We start from the raw sequence: 20,243 nt of genomic DNA on the forward strand, positions 1-20,243 counted from the left end.
ACACCAAACTCTTAATAATTGCTTAAAAAAGATAACTGCTCTTCGTTGAAGGTTTTCAAAATCACAGAAGACAGAAACACAACTGTACAGACAGTGGGAAGAAGCTGGAATACCCACAGAGACGCTCTGAAATCAGTCCCATTATCTCATTGGCATGTAAATTGTGCCTATTTGTGATTAAAATAAAAAATTATTGATACAACAATCTCAATGACATAAAGTACCAGGTATCTGACCTAATAAATGTGTGCATGAATGATAGAAATTGTTTCATATTAGCTGCTAAATTGACCAATTTGAGGAGGGTTTTCATTTGTTTTTTCAGTTTTCTAAAAGCACCTGAAGAATTATAAAAACTTTAAAAAACTTGAATGAGATTTGTTGTTGTTGTTATACTGAGCTGCTTCACTGGAATTGCAGTGGAATGAGTGTTCAACCCGCCCTACTAAACACAGCATGAATCATTTTATGTCACTTCAGATTGCAACATGACACACAGAAACTAAAGAAAGCTGTCTTTGTCTGAGCCAGTTGCAGAAAACAGTAAAACTTTGTAGAAACGATGCTCATAGTAAGTCAGCTGGTTATCACAACTATAACCTTTTACTCAACCAGTTATTTGTCTGGAAAATGATTACACCAATGCAAGAAAATAATCAATAATGGGGCAAAAATGTTCCCAGAAACTAAAGGAAAAAGTAGTTTCCTTTTCCTCTAAGGATTTATGTTTATCAAGTCTACTGGTTAGAAACCAGTGCATATTGATGGACCTGTTTCTCTTGGAAGTGCAGTGACCCACAAGTGTAAAGGATTATCCTCTTCATGCTGGAAGGTATCTACACAAAATCTTCCTGGAAAATGGAAATATTAAGGGCACACGGAGGTGCTAAAGCTGCCTGCTCAGTTGTGCATGAGATGATAAACATTGGGAGGCTTTCATCTGAACACTTTTCTCAGAAATCTCCTCACACATGGCTAAGCAGTGAACAAGTATGATACTTTCATACTTGGCTAGATCTTTTGCCCCTGTAAACCACGGGACTTCTTTTTATGAGCCTCAGCTCACTCTCTGGGAGGCTGTTACAACTGGCTTATGGCACTTTCACACCTCCGGTCCAAATGTCCTCTCTGATGCATGAATATAGACATCCCAATCATATTTTGTGTTTGGTGAAAAATAATCAATATGCACAAAAGATAATCCAGGGCTCTAAGTGGCATTTTAATGTAAATGCCATTAAAGGTTTTGCTTCTCAAACAAAATGGGTTAGATCTTACTGTTGATACTTGCATCTCCACAAAGGCTGAAACAAATAATAATAAAAAAGCAATCCTCATTCACGCATACAACACACATGAGCTGGATCGATTTATTGTGCAATGAGAGATATGTGCACGATGGGGAGCTTTCAGGGGGATGGGCCAGTGTGCTGCTGGTGGCTCTCAGGCTCGGTCTGGACATTCTTGCTTTTGTGGAGCATTCATGGCAGCGCATGGAGCATGCAAAGTGCTGGCTTTTGGAGTTTAGAGAATCAGATGGACTAACTGATTAACTTGCGGGATTTTTCATCTACTGCACTGCTTCTATGTTTCTTGTCTTCTGCCTCAAAGCAGAAAAGAAGAAGGATATTAAGCACTAATTTCAGCAAAAGGTAAGGTAAAATTTTTATTTATTACTTTGGTATTAATGTAAAACAAGTACAAATATTAATTTAAGCTTAATTTTGGCCTAAATTTAAATCTTGTTTTAAATGTTGTCTTTTGTTGTGAGTCACAAGACTTGCAGATTACTTGCATTCAAAAGCAATTGTAGCAAACTTTCTCACAAAGTATTTAATGCAGCAAGGCAGAACCAGTGACTATTTTCTACTACTCTATCCATTGCAAAACATTCTTTAAGACCACAACAAAACACAACTGAATTAGCCTCTAAAAATAACTGAATAAATATGATTGGTGTGCATATTGTAGATAACATCACATGTGGGTTTGATTCCTAGAAATGTTTTTCAAGTGAAACAATAAAACCACTTCTTGATTTCTAACAAGAGCAGTTGAGGATACTTCGCTTAAGTCTACTTTGGTACAAGGGTCTAAAATGTTCACTTACAGGACTAACTCCAAACATAAAATAATAACTGCAGACTTAAAAAAATACATAAATACGGACTAACTCAACACTGGCTTGGTCTGACACTACAAGGTTGGGAATTGGGTTTGAACCAGCATTCTGAGTTGCGTTTTCAACCAGTAAAGTAAGTGAAGTCAAATGACATGCTGCAGAATCAAATGTGCAGGAAAATGATGCAGGAGCACTGTTAATCTGATAGAGTATGTTATATAACTTCCTAAACCATTAAAATGTGAGGCCAGTCCACAGAATGATGGAATATGAAGCCAACAGGTGGTGGTTAAAAGTAATAACCCATAATCTGGATTAGTAAAGAAGCAATATGTGAATATGAAGAATTTCTGCTTAAAATTACGCACAAAAATTAATTAAAATAACTGAATAACTGGTAAAAGTTAGTGTTTGCGAGCAAACTGTTTCTCTAGTGTGAGCTATGGCCGTCAACCCAAATCAAGAAACACCAAAATTCACCCTGTTAACATCTCTTATTCAGAAGAATTCAGGTCTCTTCAGGTCACATATTTCCAAATGACAGTCTGTGAAGAATGGTGAAGCTTCTTCTCTCCTCATAATAACAAGAAAAGGCAAGAGCAAAAAGACTCCTTGTGATGTAGTTATTCAGAAACAAAACCTTGGTAAGGTATTTATCAAATGCTACCTTTTGGCATATCAGCCGCCGAGCACAGACATATTTTCTGGCAGTACTTACTTTGTGTTCAACTCAATTAACTTTTGCTCCCCATGGTTGGCATCACCATGACACTCCCACTATTGTGCTTGACTTCAGGCAGGACACACTGGTCTTTGTGTTTCTCAACACATTGCCACCACTCATGTTTGACAACATCTGAACCAGAAAGGTTTATCTTAGTTTTGTCAGACTGCAGAACACGGTTTCAAGAATCTGCTTTTTTGTCTGATTGTATTCTACAAACTGTTTGCATGCTTTTTTGAGCATCTTCTTCTTTAGACGCTTTCAACAGGCATCCAGTGCAATTGCATCTATTTTCAAAAGACAACCTCTCAATGTGATGCTGATCATGGGTGCTCAACTTCTTTGATCGACCACGACGAAACCTGTTCTGACTGGAACCTCTTCTGTTAAACCACTGGATGGTCTAGCTTAGGTTCAGCGTGATGGCAACCTCCTCAAAGCCTGGCCATCGTTTTGTAAGGCAAAAAGAAACCATAGTTTTGTTTTTTCAGATCCTCAGAGAGTTCTTTGCCATGAGGTGCCATGTTGAACTTCCAGTGACCAGTATGAGAGAGTGTGAGAGCAATAACACTAAATTTAGCACACCTGATCCCTATTCACACCTGAGACCTTGTAACACTGACAGATCACACAGCACTGGGGAGGGAGAATGGCTAATTGGACACTATTCACAAATTTTCACTTAGGAGGGGAAGTTATTTTTCTTGCCTGCAGTTTAGACATTAATGCCTGTGCATTGTGTTATTTTCAGAAAGCAATACATTTACACTGTCATAAAAAGCCGTAGACTGGATATTTTACATTACATTCAGTTGCCACATTCAGTGTTTTCCTTTTTGTGAGATTCTGCATCTGAATGTAGCTTATTAATCATAAAAGATGGGGAGAACTGTGCTCCACTTTTGCAAAGTGACATTAGCCAGATAGGTATTGGATTTGTGAGGAAGTAAGAGTTGCGTGTGACTGCCTCTGACAGAGAAGAGCTCAATGAGCACAGCAAGAAACTTCTGTGTGAATCTCAAGCAGGACTGTGCAAGAATACAAGGTCTTTGCAAAGAAATTACTTCTCTACACTTATTTTCACCTTTAGCAGATTACAACACCATTATTTCCCAGATATAATGGTACCAGTAACACATTAAACCTATCTTTTAATTTAAAAAAAAAATCTTTTTTTTTAAAATTTATTTGTCAACGTAAAAAAGTCACAGACATTAGCTAGTAGTTTTAAAATCCGTCTGCAAATTCTCGATACCCATCAGCTCAGTAATAATGAGGGTGCATCTCTTTCCTGACCAGAAAAGCACCTCTCTTCAACCTTTATGGTGATTATTACTCACTTGCCCCATTTGACAGTCTGCAAGTGTTCTTAATTGATATTAAAAATTTGACTGTCATAATCCCCTCGATTAAATAACCTATAACACCTGTATTTAATTGCCACCACACCCCCTCACACACAGACCGTAATCTATCATAGTACGTCAAATCTTTTGAGGTGAAAGTCCTGCATTAATTTTAAAATATGCTTTGCTCATAAGAACCCAGTTTTAACAGCTGAGTGTGCATCTGTTTTAGATCTGAGGTTTATGTAATGCAGATGCTTGAATTTTACACTTTATTTTTACTCTCGCATAATCAAAGCCATCCGATGTTGATGTTTAACAGCCACAATATTTTCCATACCAACCCAAGAACAAAAAAAGAGTGGTAACATAGAGGCAGATAATCTAAACAGAGCTTACTGAACTAGAAAAAATGAGAGATAAAAATGTTCATTTACTTTTTTAATAAAAATTGATGAATGGGATTAATATGCACTGCTGCTGACAGATTTAATGTAAAACAGGATTATTATTTGCTGGTGGCTGCAGGGAAAATATTAGACGTGATTCAGTTTTGTCAAATTGTGTGGTAATTTTTCTGTTCCAAAGTCATTTATTTGATTTAGATGCATTCTCGGGCTGTGATGCCGAAAAGTAAAAACCTTGCTTCATTTGCAGCTTTCTGGAAGGTTGTCAGTCAAAACAGGCTGTTCAGATATTTAGAACTGTTCATAAGTTATTCCACAAAAACAACCTGTCTCATAAAAAATAACCCCAGAGTATAATACTCCCACCACCATGTTTCACCGTGATTTTGGTGCTTCTTTGGTAATATCTGTTGTTTTCAGTGTCAAACGTTAAGGAAATGTGTCCCACGAATAGATTTTTGCTTTCATCTTCATCAGTTTTCCTTTTTTTTTTTTTTTACTGGATTCTTCTCCAGTACAGAAGAGTACATTTGTACATGTGTACAACATTTTGAAAACTTTTCTGGAAATCTTGGCCATGGCTCAAGGTAAATGAATATCAGAAAAACCTGACTAGCTAATGTAATCTATTTCAGGATGATCCAGGTTGTTTCAAGAATGCACATTTTTAAAATTGAATCCAAATGTATTTAAGCCACAGATTTTTGTTTTTGTTTTTGCTTAAGGTTATTCACACATATGCACCTGGGTTACTTCATCATTTTTTAAGTGTATTTGTTACGCCCCCATTGGTCTAGGGGTTCAGGGCGGTAACATAAAAAATGTCCAGAGAATAGGAGGGATAAATAAAAAGGTGATTTATTACAAAAAGAAACAAAGTTCTCACAAAACCAAGACACAATACCACTTAATCCAATTAAAACAAAAGAAAGGGCTGACAGCATAAAAAAAGAGTAAGTGCAAAGTAAATCAAAGTGCCCAAACAAGTCAGTCCATAGCAATTCAAATAAACCAAAAGGAAAATGAAAAAAAGAACAAACATACGAAAGGAGCAGCAAGCCTCCTAAGTACAAGTGTCTGGCTTGTGTTGTCACCCAAATCAAAGTCAACCTGCTCTAGCAGAACAAACAACCAAAATATTCACAAAATTGTCAAAGACAACTACAATCAAAGGTGGGGAACAGCGGAGCAAAACCTCCTCCTACAAGCTGTCCCCCCTGAGGAAATGATTCCAGGAGCCTTTTATAGAACCAGGTGAGTCTCATTAACATCTGGTGGCTTGCAGTTCCCTTCTGGTCCAATGGGTGTAGTTCCTGCAGCTTCCAGGTAGCCAATCAGGAGATGAGCCATCACAGCTGAACCTGCATAACAAAACCCTGTACAGATCCAAGAGGCCAGGGGCTGTAACACTCCCCCCCCTTAAATTACAAAATCAAGTTTTGTAACTACAAAGAACAAATCCATACTTACATTCTGGACAGGCCATCTGCGAGAACATTGTCTGTTCCTTTCTTATGTTGAATGTTCAGGTTGAATTCTTGTAAAAGGAATGCCCACCGCATAAGGCGCTGATTGTGGTTGTACATACGTGAAAGAAATACTAGCGGATTATGGTCAGTGAACACATCGATCGGCAAACTACTGGAACCAAGGTAAACATGGAAATGCTGAAGAGCCAACAACAGAGCCAAGGTTTCTTTTTCAATGGTGGAATAGTTCAGTTGATGTTTGTTAAATTTGCGGGAGAAATAACAAATAGGATGATCTAAACCCTGCAAATCTTTCTGAATTAGCACTGCTCCAGCCCCAACAGCACTAGCATCCACCTCTAACTTGAAAGGTCGGGTCAGATCAGGTGCAGCTAATACTGGTGTGTGGCAAAGGAGAAACTTAGCACTTTCAAAAGCAGTTTGGCATTCATCTGACCAAACAAAGTCAGTTTTTGGGCTAAGTAGATTGGTTAGTGGTTGAACTACTGAGGAGAAGTTTCTACAAAAGTTCCGGTAATAGCCAACCATGCCCAGAAATCTACGCAGCTCACGTCGTGTTTTGGGTGTGGGATAATCAGTAATTGCCACAATTTTAGCGTTGAGGGGACGGACTTGGCCTTGTCCCACCTCTCTGCCTAAGTATGTTACTGTGGCCTTGCCGAATTCACACTTTGCAAGGTTAAGGGTCAAGGAAGCTTGGGCCAAACTGTGAAATACTTGATATAGTGTTTGCAAATGTTCCTGCCAGGTTTTAGTATACGCCACCAGATCATCTAAATAAGCACTGCAGTTGGAGATGCCGCGCAGTACTGTATTTATTAGCCTCTGAAAAGTAGCAGGAGCATTACACATACCAAACGCCATAACAGTGTTTGTAAAAAGTCATCTGGGGTCACAAAAGCTGAAATGTTGGAAGCCCTTTCAGTCAAAGGGACTTGCCAATAACCCTTGAGAAGGTCTAACTTTGTGACATATTTTGCGGCTCCAATATTGTCCACACAGTCCTCAATTCTGGGGAGAGGATAGGCATCAGGTACAGAATTTACCTTACGAAAGTCAGTGATAAAACGTGGTGAACCATCTGACTTGGTTTCTAACAAATATGGTGAGCTCCAGGGACTCTGACTTGGCTTAGCTAAACCATGTTCCAGCAGGTATTCAGTTTCCTGTTTCATTAGAGAACGTTTTGTGGGATTAGCCCGATAAGGATGTTTGATTGGTTTTGCATTCTGAACATCTATGTCATGTTCTAGGACTGTTGTAACTGTTGGTACATCATTGAATAAGCATGTGTACTTATCAATTAAGACCGTTATATCCTTTTGATGTTCAGGGGACAAGTGTTCAAGCTGGCTTTGCAGAGATTTTAGCATCTCTGAGTTTGTAAGGCGGGGACTAGAACAGATGGGATAATTCATTCTTAATCCGTCGGGAATGTTTAGCTCATCTACTTCTAGCTGCGTTGTGACCGCAACTGGAGCATACACCTCAGTAGGTTGTGGTGCAGGTCGAAAATGGTACAATTTAAGCATGTTTACATGGCAAATACGGGTTTTGCGCCGCAGATTAGGGGTGCCAATGATATAATCATTTTCCCCTACTTTGTCTAGGATGTCATAAGGGCCATCAAATTTGGCAGACAAGGCTGAGCCAAGAACAGGTAGGAGGACAAACAACCTGATCTCCTACTTGAAAAACTCTTTTGACAGATGTTTTATCATGGTGATGTTTCATTTTTCTTTGAGAGTCAACTAGATGCTTCTGAGCTAGAGCATTAGCTTGAGACAGGCGCGCACGAAAGTCTTGCACATACTTCGTCACCCTCTTCTTAGTACCTTCTGCAGGAACTAAGAAAGTTTCTTTTAAAGCTCTTAAAGGGCCACGGGGTGTGTGTCCAAAATACTAATTCCGCTGGACTGAACCCAAGGGATCCTGAACAGCCTCTCTAGCAGCAAATAATACAAATGGAACCCCCTCATCCCAACTTTTGTCAGTTTCCAAGCAGTACTTGCGTAGCATTGATTTCAAGGTCTGATGCCAGCGTTCTAAAGCGCCTTGGGACTCTGGGTGGTAAGCAGATGAAACAACATGCTTAATGTTTAAGCTTTTAGCCACCTGTTTGAACAGTTTTGACTGAAAATTTGTTCCTTGATCTGTTTGTAGAGTTTTAGGTAAACCAAACACAGAAAAGAACTTTGTCAGAGCTTTAACCACAGATTTGGCTGTAATCTTATTCAATGGGATGGCTTCTGGGAATCGCGTTGCAGCACACATAATTGTGAGCAAATATTGATTTCCAATCTTTGTTCTGGGTAAAGGTCCCACATAGTCTACTATGACACGGTCAAATGGTTGGTCTATCACTGGAATTGGGCATAATGGAACGGATGGTATTACTTGATTTGGTTTACCAGTAATTTGGCACACATGACAACTACGACAGAATTTGGAAACATCACGTTTCATACCAGGCCAGAAAAAGTGCTTTAACAGAAGCTGGTATGTTTTGGTCACACCTAAGTGACCGGACCACTGACTTTCATGAGCCAGGGATAGAACTTTCTGTCTATATGTGGTGGGCATAACGATCTGTTTAACTTTACTCCAGTCCGAACCTCCTGCACCTGATGGAGACCATTGACGCATTAAGACACCCTGTTCCACCATATATGCTTGTTTCTCTTATTGGCTTGCTCAGCACTTACCACATTCTTGAAACATCTTTGTAACGTTTCATCAGCTTGTTGAGCAGATGACAAATGTTGTCTGGTCATTGGGATAGACGCTTTCTCCCAGAGTGGATTAGGCTCCTCCAGCACCATCGAATCTGGAAGTAACGGCATGTTGTTACTTGTGGTTTGTGTATCATCCTCACTGGAAAATGGAGACATCAAAACGGAGTCAGAAATGGAAATCTCAGGGTGCTTGCGTGCCTGGGCACGGGTGACCACACAGGCTGGGTACAGCCCAGGGTCTGAAGGGTCTGGGGTTGTCTGACCTAAGGGATTATCTAAAACCTCCAGACTGGGAAGTACTAAACCTCCAGCAATGTCATTCCCCATTAACAAAGCCACCCCACCTATGGGTAAATCTGGGCAGACAGCCACTGGGTAAAATCCTGTGACCAGCTTTGATTTTATGTACACTCTATGGACTGGTCTAGGAGCGTAGCCCATCTCTATTCCCCTCAGAACAGTGTTGTAACCACAAGCACTCTCAGATGAGAAAGGTAAAACATTTGAGAGGATGATTGATTGGGCACCTCCAGTGTCTCTCAGGATGTGCACCGGCTTTAAGTCAGAGGGATCAGCAGTCAGAGAGATCAGACCTTCAAAAATGAACGGGGCAAAACATGGATCCAGTAGTTTGTCACCACAACCAGCGTTCCTATCACGGGGTTCTTTTTTCACAAAACCAACACCTTTAGTTTGTTGATTTAGCTGCGTTTTGCGTTCTAAAGCTAAACAATCAGCGATGACATGTCCAGGTTTATGACAGTAAAAACATTCACGGTTTTCTTTTGAAAGGCCGTTTTTGACCATCTGGGACTGTGGCACAGAGTTAGCATGTGACTTTTTATTACCAACAAAAGATGACTTATGGGTAAGCACATACTCGTCAGCAAGAACAGCAGCAGATGCTAAAGTGTTCACCTTCTGCTCATTCAAATACACCACCACCCAATCAGGAATGCACTTTTTAAAGTCTTCCAACAATATCAGCTCACGCAAGGTCTCATAATTATTGACCTTGGATGCAGCACACCATTTATCAAAGAGAATGCCTTTCTCTCTGGCAAACTCAACATGTGTTTGTCCAGAAATTTTCTTTTGCTGTCGAAACTTCTGTCGATAAGCCTCTGGAAACCAATTCATAGGCTTGTAGGACAGCAGCTTTGACCTGATCATAATCTAAGCTATCTTGTAAAGGAAGGGCTGCTAACACTTGAGCTTTTCCAGAAAATTTACATTGTAACAAAAGAGGCCAGGTTTCCTTAGGCCACTGCAAAGCACCAGCAATGCGTTCAAATGCTGCAAAGTATGAGTCAACTTCAGATTCTAAAAGCAGGTACTAAAGAAATATACTGATGTCGAATGAAATAGCAGACATGGAGGTGGAACCTGGTGGGTCAGAGGCAGAGGGCACTCGAGTCTGGGCCTCCAGCTCAAGTTTGCGCAGCTTTATAGCTTTGTCAGCCTCTATTTCCAGCCTTCTGATCTCAAGCTCCAGCTGAGCTTTCTGTCCTGGGCTTTTTCCTCAGCCTCCATCTGGAGACGTGCCAGCCGCACCTTCAAACGAGCTCCATCTCGTCCTTCTGAACTCACAGAAGACAGTGGGTCATAGCGAGGGAGTGTACAAGGTGTCCTCCCCGGTCACTCACTGCTTCTGACACCACGACCATCTTTGCGGTCCTCCACAGACAAGGCCTCCTGGCTTGGCACTGCAGCAGCCTCAGGCAGATCAGACTTTTTAATCACCCCAATTTCCACCAACTGGTCCACTATTAAAAGCTTTAGGTCACCTTTTAGGACCTGTTTTGGAACCTGCAGCTGAAAGTGATCCACAATTTGCAGCAGTTCACTCTTGTGACAGCTACCAATAAGCTCAAGAGAGGGGTCAGCTAAAAAGTGCTCCAGACTGAATGAGGTTGACATGATTGCTGAATACAGATAACCCAGAATCTTCCTCTTAACTCTGGACAAGAGGATCCACCTAACGAGTAGGTGTATATCCCGGATGAGCCCCCACTTATGTTACGCCCTTATTGGTCTAGGGGTTCAGGGCGGTAACATAAAAAATGTCCAGAGAATAGGAGGGATAAATAAAAAGGTGATTTATTACAAAAAGAAACAAAGTTCTCACAAAACCAAGACACAATACCACTTAATCCAATTAAAACAAAAGAAAGGGCTGACAGCATAAAAAAAAGGGTAAGTGCGAAGTAAATCAAAGTGCCCAAACAAGTCAGTCCATAGCAATTCAAATAAACCAACAGGAAAATGCAAAAAAGAACAAACATACAAAAGGAGCAGCAAGCCTCCTAAATACAAATGTCTGGCTTGTGTTGTCACCCAAATCAAAGTCAACCTGCTCTAGCAGAAAAAAACAACCAAAATATTCACAAAATTGTCAGACAACCACAATCAAAGGTGGGGAACAGCGGAGCAAAACCTCCTCCTACAAGCTGTCCCCCCTGAGGAAATGATTCCAGGAGCCTTTTATAGAACCAGGTGAGTCTCATTAACATCTGGTGGCTTGCAGTTCCCTTCTGGTCCAATGGGTGTAGTTCCTGCAGCTTCCAGGTAGCCAATCAGGAGATGAGCCATCACAGCTGAACCTGCATAACAAAACCCTGTACAGATCCAAGAGGCCAGGGGCTGTAACAGTATTTCCTCCAACATATTGGTTTGTTTCAGTTAAACTGTATAACATAACCCCCACTAGAATCTCCATTTTAACTTCTCAGAAAAGTTTAAATTTCACAGAAGTGTGAACATTTTTAAGATTCACTATTTGAATTTGTGGTGGGTTTAAACAATAGATTCTCTGTGATTATTTTTTTTCCCTTCAAGTCTGGTAAAGTGCCAAAGTAAAAATTCCTCATCAGTGCTGACATTTATTGCTGTGTCATACCGTAGTGTCTGTCGAAAATGTTTGCAGTTAGATAAAATGCTTGAATATCTTGTTTTCCTAAATGGAAATTCCCTGTTCGTGTGACCTGAAAAGGCACATGTCCAAAATGTCTGAGTCCCAAAGAGAAGATTTCATATGACTATGAGGAAAGCAACTCATGAACGACTCCGTTATGTCATCTAACAGAGTTCAGTAGTTTAAGGAGAGAGAGAAAGCTGCACAAAATTTGAGACATGCTCACAAATGATTCAACGCGTCTTTGGTTGCATCGCAGGTATGGATCTAGAACATGGATTCTATCGGCATGTGGACGTCCCAGACCACGTTCACTACATCGTTGCCTTCTTCGTCTTAGTGATCGGAGCAGTGGGAGTTTCTGGGAATGCCTTGGTCATGTATGCTTTTTCTTGGTAAGCAAACTGATTATTATCCAGATTTATTTATTTATTATTTATTCATTTGTTATTCTTTCAGTAAATTACTTGTCTGATAACTGTGGACAATAATGTGATATTACTTTTGGTCTTTTAAGGACTTATTTCAGCTGTGCTTCGTTACGGTGGAGTGAGCATGCAGTAAATACCTTTATTGAATTTTAGGGTTGAGGAATATCTGAAATATTTCATTTGTGTAGTGTCCAAAATATGCAAGCTAAAAAATGTTGTCAATTTAGTCAACATTGCAAACATACTTTTAAAATTTATACACATAGAAATGTAAATAAATAAAAATTATTGATACTAAAGAATTTAAATAATGTTAACACACTGAACAGGCAGGTGCTTTATGCTTTCTTTGTGTTGAAGAAAGCATCAAAACAATAAAAACTTTTAAAACTTTTCTTGTAAAATTAGGTTTTCTGGTCAGAAATACATTAGGACATCTGACATTTATATCTACATTAAGTAGCTAAAATTGCACACAAATGGATTTAACGAGTGTTTTTAGGTTTTTGTGCTTAACACCATCCAAATGTTTTAGGAAAACCAGAACATAGGTAAAGATTACTGTACATCAATTTTTTACTATTTTATTGCTTTGTAAAATAATGACATCTTATGTGCAACATTTCAAACCTGGTGTCTTTCAGCGACAAGAAGCTCCGGACACCTCCCAACTTCTTCATCATGAACTTGGCCATCAGCGACTTCCTGATGGCCATCACACAGTCACCCATCTTTTTTGTTAACTGCCTGTATAAGGGGTGGATTTTTGGGGAAACAGGTACATTGTTTATCATTCAATAACTTGTGCATCATTAGCAAAAAAATAAATACAACAGCATAATTTATTTTGTTGTTTATGAACAGAGCATTTCATACATTGCAGTAAACAGAATGTGATGATATTAGTAACTTTAAGCATGCTCCCTAAAAGCAGAAAGTTTCTGTTGCTCATGTAAAAAGAAACATGTTATTAAACAGTTTCCTTCCATATTTGTCCCACACAGGTTGTAAAATTTACGCCTTCTGCGGGGCTTTATTTGGAATCGCCTCGATGATAAACCTTCTCGCTATCTCCATAGACCGGTACATAGTAATCACCAAGCCTTTGCAGTCCATCGGGTGGACTTCGGCAAGACGTACTTGCCTCATAATTGCCCTAGTGTGGTTTTATTCACTTGCTTGGAGCCTGGCGCCACTTTTGGGGTGGAGTAAGTACATTAGTCATTTCAGCAATCTTTTCAAATCACCATTTCTTGCGCTGCTTTATGCTTTTTTTGTGTTGAACTCCTTTCCAAAGGTTCCTATATCCCCGAGGGCCTGATGACCTCCTGCACATGGGACTATGTGACATCGACTCCCGCCAATAAAAGTTACACTTTGATGTTGTGCTGCTTCGTATTCTTTGTCCCTCTGGGCATCATATCCTACTGTTACTTGTGCATGTTCCTAGCAATTCGTCATGCAAGCAGGTAAAAAGAAAAAAAAACGCTTTGCTACCCATTTGACCCAAACACTCTTATTAAAATTGCAATTTGTTCTATTTTTGGCCATTATTTAAGAAGCAAGTGTATAATTAATTTGTATTTTGCTCCGGTTTTATCTTTCAATCATAAATTCAGATTTTAATTTCGCAACTTCTGGGGTCACTTAAAAACTTTGCAAAATACCTCAAGCAGAGATGAAAAACAGATGACTTTAAGTAGGACTTCTTGTGATTTTATCTTTTCCATGACTTTTCTTGTTGCCGTACTTCCATGTGGACCATATTTTTTGGAGCTCACAACTAATAATTGTCCTGTCACCAGATTGTCTCACCTGACCTGTGGATCTCTGTGGAACCTTATAAAACAAATAGAGGTGGATTCAATTTACTCATCACTTAAAGGCAATCCGGGCTTGATTAAGGGGTAACAGAATATAAGGGGCTTTTCATTTTTAATGTTTCTTTCCCTTTAAACTGTGGCTCTAGTTTGAGTGATAAAATACATTACTGCTCAAAACAGCAGGAGCTCAGACAAACATCCTGAGCTCTGTGCTGTGAAGATGTTAAGGAAGGTAAACAAAGCTTGGTGTGTGGAGAAAAAAGCAGCCATTTTAAAACGGTGGCTCTTATATAAGATCTTTATACAAGGGAGGCAAATAAAGTTATGAGGTGTGTTGTATAGTACCATTCTAGTGTATTTTTTTTTATTTTATTTTTTTAGTTTAACTGAAGTTTTTATATCATTGCATACTTTTTTGGATTTGCTGGTGTATTAATCTGCACCTTTCCTTTTTCAAATGTTCAGAGATGTTGAGCAGTTGGGGTCTCAGGTGAGAAAGTCAACCCTGATCCAACAGCAGTCTATCAGGACTGAGTGGAAGTTGGCAAAAATTGCCTTTGTGGTGATCATAGTGTTTGTACTTTCCTGGTCACCCTATGCGTGTGTCACTCTCATCGCCTGGGCTGGGTAAATATAAAACCTTTTGGTGGAAATATTTATTTTGATAGTCTAAGCTCTTTTTGGTCATTATTCGTGAACGTTATTCAATCTCAATGAATGATTGGATATTATCCTGCAGTAAATGCATGCATGACCTCTGCTTATATTTGTCAACACACTGTGTTTTAGATATGCACACATTCTCAATCCATACTCCAAAGCTGTCCCTGCGGTTATTGCGAAAGCATCTGCCATCTACAACCCTTTCATCTATGGAATCACTCACTCCAGATACAGGTACCAACACATTAGTTAACTGTTAACTAAGGGCTTAAATACGAAGGAAACTATTTCAGCGAATGTTTAAGAAATATTTCAACAGGGACACCCTGGCAGAGAAGGTGCCCTGTCTACACTTCCTGGCCCATGCCCCTAAAAGGAACTGCATATCAGTGGCAAACAGCAAGTCCTCCATAAGGGACTCGGTGCTTAGCCATCAGTCATCAGTCTCCAAATCACAGTTTCAGAGAGTTTCCTCCATGTCTACAACAGACACAGTGAGTATGAGCCCTGCAGGTTTTTGTATTCTGTTTCTATTGACAGAACAGCATGCAGTCACTGTTTTACAGAAAACAACTTAAAGAGATAACTCTAGACATGAGATTAAAAATAATCTCATGAAAGGCAACACTTTATTTGATAGGGTGTGCATAAGACTGACATGAACATGAAGGAGTCTTTATGAATGTCTATGACTGTTGTCATGAAGTGTCATTTGGTAATTGAAGACACCAAATGTTATACACACTAAATGGACCTTAGTGTGTATAATGCAACTTTAAAAGTTGTGTTAAAGGTCCATTAAAGTGCCAACTTGTGGATGAAGTGGAATAATTATCAGTCTGAACTCAAGATGCCAAATCTTATTTCCTTGCAATTATTTCAAAATATTCTTAAAGCAACAAACTTTTAACCAGTACAATTGCTCTTTAATAGTTTTAGAGTTATTTGTTTTGTTTTTTAATTGTTTTAATGGTCTAATTGCCTTATGTATCTTTGATCTGCGTAACCATTTTGTGTGCTGCAGGCCTTTTACATTTGAATTCACAGTCATTCTGTAAACCGCAAATTAGATGAAAGTACTAATTTACAAGCTTAATAACATGAAAAACAGATTTATATGAAGTCAATTGAAGATTTTATGAACATTAACTTTATTTTAATGATTTTAGTTAATGCTTTCTTTGACTTACGTTCACCTAATTTCAAGCAGGTTTGCAGTGATGTGGAGCTGGATTCCATGGATCAGAGTCATTGTGCTAAGACAGATTATTCCCCTGCTGCTGCAAAGGTCAAAGAACGTTATTCTTTAGCTAAACAGTTCAAGGAGAAGGAATGTCTAAGTCAGGATAAGGTAATGTTGGTGCTCATCGACATAGTTACTAATTTTAAAGTTTGATGGCTACAGAAATGTCTTTAGAAGTAATGTTCTCTGTCTTTGTTTTGCATTTTGTTTCAGGCTGCTTTTCCAGACAACACGTCACAGAAAAATCTTTCGTCAGTTTATCATATCAGTTCATCAACAGAATAGATGTTCTTAGCTTGGAGGAGGAGAACGTTGAAAGCTGAACAACACAGAGAAAGCGGGACGATGAATAAAGCATTTCAAAGTGAAGACACTGAGGCACAGCAGCCCCAGAAAGAGAAAAACAAGGATGAGTCACGGGTGCTAGAAATTTTGGACAATCGTGTATGTCTTTCCCCCCTGAGAGGTCAGATCCAACTCAATGAAAGCCTTCAGTTATCTAACAATAGCATGGTGCACAAAGCCTACAAGAAGAATCTCATAGTTTGTTTACAACCTCAGGACTGTTCTGCTCAGCAAATAAAGACTGCGACATTTCTGAAGCACAAGTTTCAACACAGCTTATCCCAAAAACATTTGATCCATGTTTCCAGATGTTTAGCTGAAGAGCAGCAAGTATAACTCTTTTCACCAAAGATGCAAAGTCTACGTTTGTTATGTGAAAAAACTTAATCATGTTATGTGTCTGCTTACATAAAAAACTAATTATTTTTGTTCTTTGTGGAATCATGTGCACTACAAAAATAAAAGTATTCACTTTTTGTCTTTACGTTCAGCCTCAACACACGCAAAAGAAATATGAGGCACTTTTTTTATTTTGATTTGAAAGAGCTAAGTTCAAAATACTCCAGCATATTAATTTATAATTTATGTGAACAAAACAAATTACTTTGCCTTTTTGGAAATATTTATTCTGTAGACAAGCTTACATTCCCAGTTTAGTTTATGGCTAAAATCTGGTCTCAGGAAAGCTCCCATACTTATCAAAAAAGCCATAAAAAATTATCTGTATTTTGTTGATGTAATGCAATCTGACACAAGAAAACCTACAACAGCTTTCTCTCTAAATTTCAGATCCCAGTCTTGTTACAGGTCTAGTTGTTTCAGTATTTTTATTCTTTTATGTTGACTGTTGCTGCTGTCCAGTAAAGATAATTTCTTTCAGCTATATAATGAAGATCAACACAAGTCTGCTTTTCTTGAATGATGGGTTCTCTCATAGTTTTGAAAAAGGAAAATAAGAAATAATGGTAAACCAGATTTTTATCCATGTGAAACAAGATAATCATGGATAATAAAAGTTTCTAGAAAGTTGGGTCTACTTGAGAAAAAAGGGACAGCAAACATTTAAAATAACTTGTTCAAGTTTTATTTATTTCATTTAATTTTACTCATTTTGACACCTGTAACTTTAAACGTTTTGTATAATTTCATTTCTCTGCAGCACAACAGGGAGTCAGTAACAGGAAGGCTTTCTCCCAGTATCCCCAATTTTTTTATTTTTATTTTTTAACCAAAAGTCCACTAAAACTACATGGAGCTCGTGTTCAAGTAATTTTTGTGACGTGATTTTAATTATAGGTTTCAGTTTATTTGCCATGCAATGCAGCTTCAGGCAAAACAGCAGATAAAAAAATAATTTGAAAGCTTGTGTTTTTCTGATATATTTGGACGTGTGAATATTTCAGGTTTAACAATACTGACAAATACACATTATGTTATTAAACAATGAAAAGTGAAACAACTTTCTCTCAGTTGGAATTCACAATTGTGTTGAATACCTTCTGTTGTTTAACTGCAAATAAATCACATACATTAGATCTCAAATATGGGAATATTTATCATTGATTAAAGTATTAAATATAGTTTTTCCAACTATGTGGAAGGCAGGATCAACTATAAACTGGGTGGGATTTTTTTTCTTAAATCAAGAAATCCAACATCACAGTGTTTTGCACTTGATGTTGATATTTCACTATCACTGTGACAGTGGGTGTGATATTGACCAACTGAATAATGGTTTCAGCTACAATTAAGTTAATGTATTAGTGACACACTGGTTCTTCTTCTACACACGCACACATTATAAGTCTTTTTTATTATAAGTCTTTCTCTATTAAAACCAAGACAGGGTGCTTGCTCAATTAGGTAAAATACTCTGAAGGCATGTAACAGATCCTCAGATGAATACCTTGTGCAGCTGAGTGATTCAAGAGAATTACACAGGGGGATTTAGCTGCTGAACTTCCAGTAAATCTCCAGGCTCATACTCACAAATGTGTTTCATCACATCCTGGCAAGACAATCTAGTTTTGCTAAATAAGAAATGGAATGAAGATTTTATACAGGTATGTTTGTTGACAAGAGGCCAGAACTGTTAAAAGTCCAAGCGATGAAAGATTACAAATAGCTGAAAGTATCACATTTACAGGAATTGTGAAGATCATTTTGGCCACTAGAGGGCGTGTCAACACTGTGTCGCTCACGTCCACTTTGACACAGAAACACTCACCAGTGCAGCAAGTACCTTTAAACCTAATATTATTTACACACACTTTGTAAAAATACAAAAATATTTCTCACTGTCTGACATTAAATTGGGCTAATAATTTTTAATCAGTGTTTTCTGAATGTTAAACTAATGGGAGAGCGATTTTTTTTCTGCTGCCTCTCCTATTCTCCTATTCACAATTGTTACAGTGATTCACAGTGTTCTATAGCACTCTCATTTCTCATGTTTCCCTCCAAAAGTGAGATTCAATTTGAATAGTTTACAACTGAAAGCCTAAATTCAACAACTACCTGATTGCCAAACACAAAACAAAGTGTTGTTTGTTGATTATTAATGAAATGCTGGTGTTGCAGTTTTTTATGTATTTTAAAAATCACATTCAGTGTTAGACATGCCGGTAATTGGTCAAAGCAAATCAAGAGATTGAGCAATTTCAATTCCTTCAAATCTTCCCTCATTTTTTTAATTTTTTTTAAATAACCAGATTTTCTAAGTACCAAAACTTGATGACAGACTTTACCTAAGGACTGTATAAATACAATTCTAACAGTATGGTTCCTACATAGTTTACAATTTGAATGCATTTTTAGCCAATTTTGAAAGTGTTAGCACAAAAAATAACTATCACTTTACAGGGGAATTTTCTATTGTAGTCATGGTTGAAATATTTAATCCACATAAACCACAAAAACCAGATGAATGGATGCAGAGCTGGCCCAAGGCATAACAGACCTAAGCAGCTGCTTAGAGCTACCAGACCTACAACCCTCCATAAATGCTTAAATTTTAACATAAACCATAGTGTTGGATTTTAAGATTTGCTTATTGAAAATAAGAACACTATAAAATTTGACTTAACTGTTTCTGCATAGATAAATTACAGGACTTTAAATTGATACACATGCAGATTTGAGATTAAAAGGAATCCACACAAATAACTTTGCTAAAGTGTAATTAATCATTTTCATATTTTAATTGTTGTCTTACCACATCAACAATATGATGCTATGAGTTTAATCTTTGTGTTTGAGTTAAATTTGTTCACACATACATCTCAGCAAATACCACCAATTATCAGTGATTGTTTTTAAACATGGCCCTCCCCTAGATTCAAACCAAACTGGTATTAAAACTCTGTCCATGGTGAAGTTCTTAGCAGGAAAAGGGGCCCCATGCAACCTTGGACCAGCCTCATTACATCAACAAGGCATTGTTGAAATCTGTACACTGTTAAAGCTGTAAGTGCTCTATATTTCATAGATTTTACACTCTAAAAACTGTTGTCAAACTTCAAGCTACAATGTGTAACTTCCATAAAAATAAGTTATTTTTATTATTTTTACATATTTATTAAAATGATTATTATGTCTTGACAGTATAAGACAGATTGTGAAAAAGTCAAGGTCCTCTATCTTCTCCTAGTGTTCCTACTAACTGCAGAAACGCACCACTCAGTAAGAAACAACCAATCAGAGCCAGGAGGAGAGTCTTAATGTTGTCAATCACTCTTGTGTACTTGCCTCTGATGCTCATCCCTTTGCTCTTTGCTATGGTGCAGGTGATGTACCACAGCATAACCTGCCACTAATGCTAAGGCTTGTTAGCAAAGCCAGCAGATTAGTTATTTTTTGACAGAGCGAAGACCTTCCTCCTGGCTCTCATTGGTTCTAGTGTGCAGATGGCAAGAGAAGCTAAGGAAGAACTGTTCAGATTATCTCTCTATTATACTATCACAACATAATGACAGCTTTAGCAAATATGGAAAAAAGATAT

The 20,243-nt window shown here is 38.2% G+C and overlaps 1 protein-coding gene across 2 annotated transcripts; it reads left to right on the forward strand.

Annotated features, from left to right (window-relative positions):
* Nucleotides 1-1,485: 1,485 nt before the first annotated feature.
* On the forward strand, nt 1,486-17,758 carry opn4xa (opsin 4xa). Of its 2 annotated transcripts, none has more exons than XM_055040640.1 (10): nt 1,486-1,652; nt 11,998-12,133; nt 12,814-12,947; nt 13,174-13,377; nt 13,467-13,638; nt 14,458-14,619; nt 14,782-14,889; nt 14,975-15,149; nt 15,863-16,006; nt 16,112-17,758. In XM_055040640.1, the coding sequence occupies exons 2-10, from the start codon at nt 12,000-12,002 to the stop codon at nt 16,181-16,183; spliced, it is 1,305 nt and encodes a 434-aa protein (XP_054896615.1). In that variant the 5' UTR covers nt 1,486-1,652; nt 11,998-11,999; the 3' UTR covers nt 16,184-17,758. The 2 variants fall into 2 exon arrangements, with proteins under 2 accessions (XP_054896615.1, XP_054896616.1); XM_055040641.1 differs by having other exon boundaries at nt 15,866-16,006.
* The last annotated feature ends 2,485 nt before the right edge of the window (nt 17,759-20,243 follow it).

Source organism: Poeciliopsis prolifica, unplaced genomic scaffold, assembly GCF_027474105.1.
Source record: "Poeciliopsis prolifica strain line A6 unplaced genomic scaffold, Auburn_PproV2 SCAFFOLD015, whole genome shotgun sequence".
Lineage (NCBI taxonomy): Eukaryota > Metazoa > Chordata > Actinopteri > Cyprinodontiformes > Poeciliidae > Poeciliopsis > Poeciliopsis prolifica.

Bases quoted from the DNA above. Each gene is read 5' to 3' on its own strand.
- opn4xa (XM_055040640.1), top strand. From the start codon at position 12,000: ATGGATCTAGAACATGGATTCTATCGGCATGTGGACGTCCCAGACCAC. The intron at 14,890-14,974 runs GTACCAACACAT...ATATTTCAACAG, and splicing joins ATCACTCACTCCAGATACAG to GGACACCCTGGCAGAGAAGG. The intron at 16,007-16,111 runs GTAATGTTGGTG...ATTTTGTTTCAG, and splicing joins AATGTCTAAGTCAGGATAAG to GCTGCTTTTCCAGACAACAC.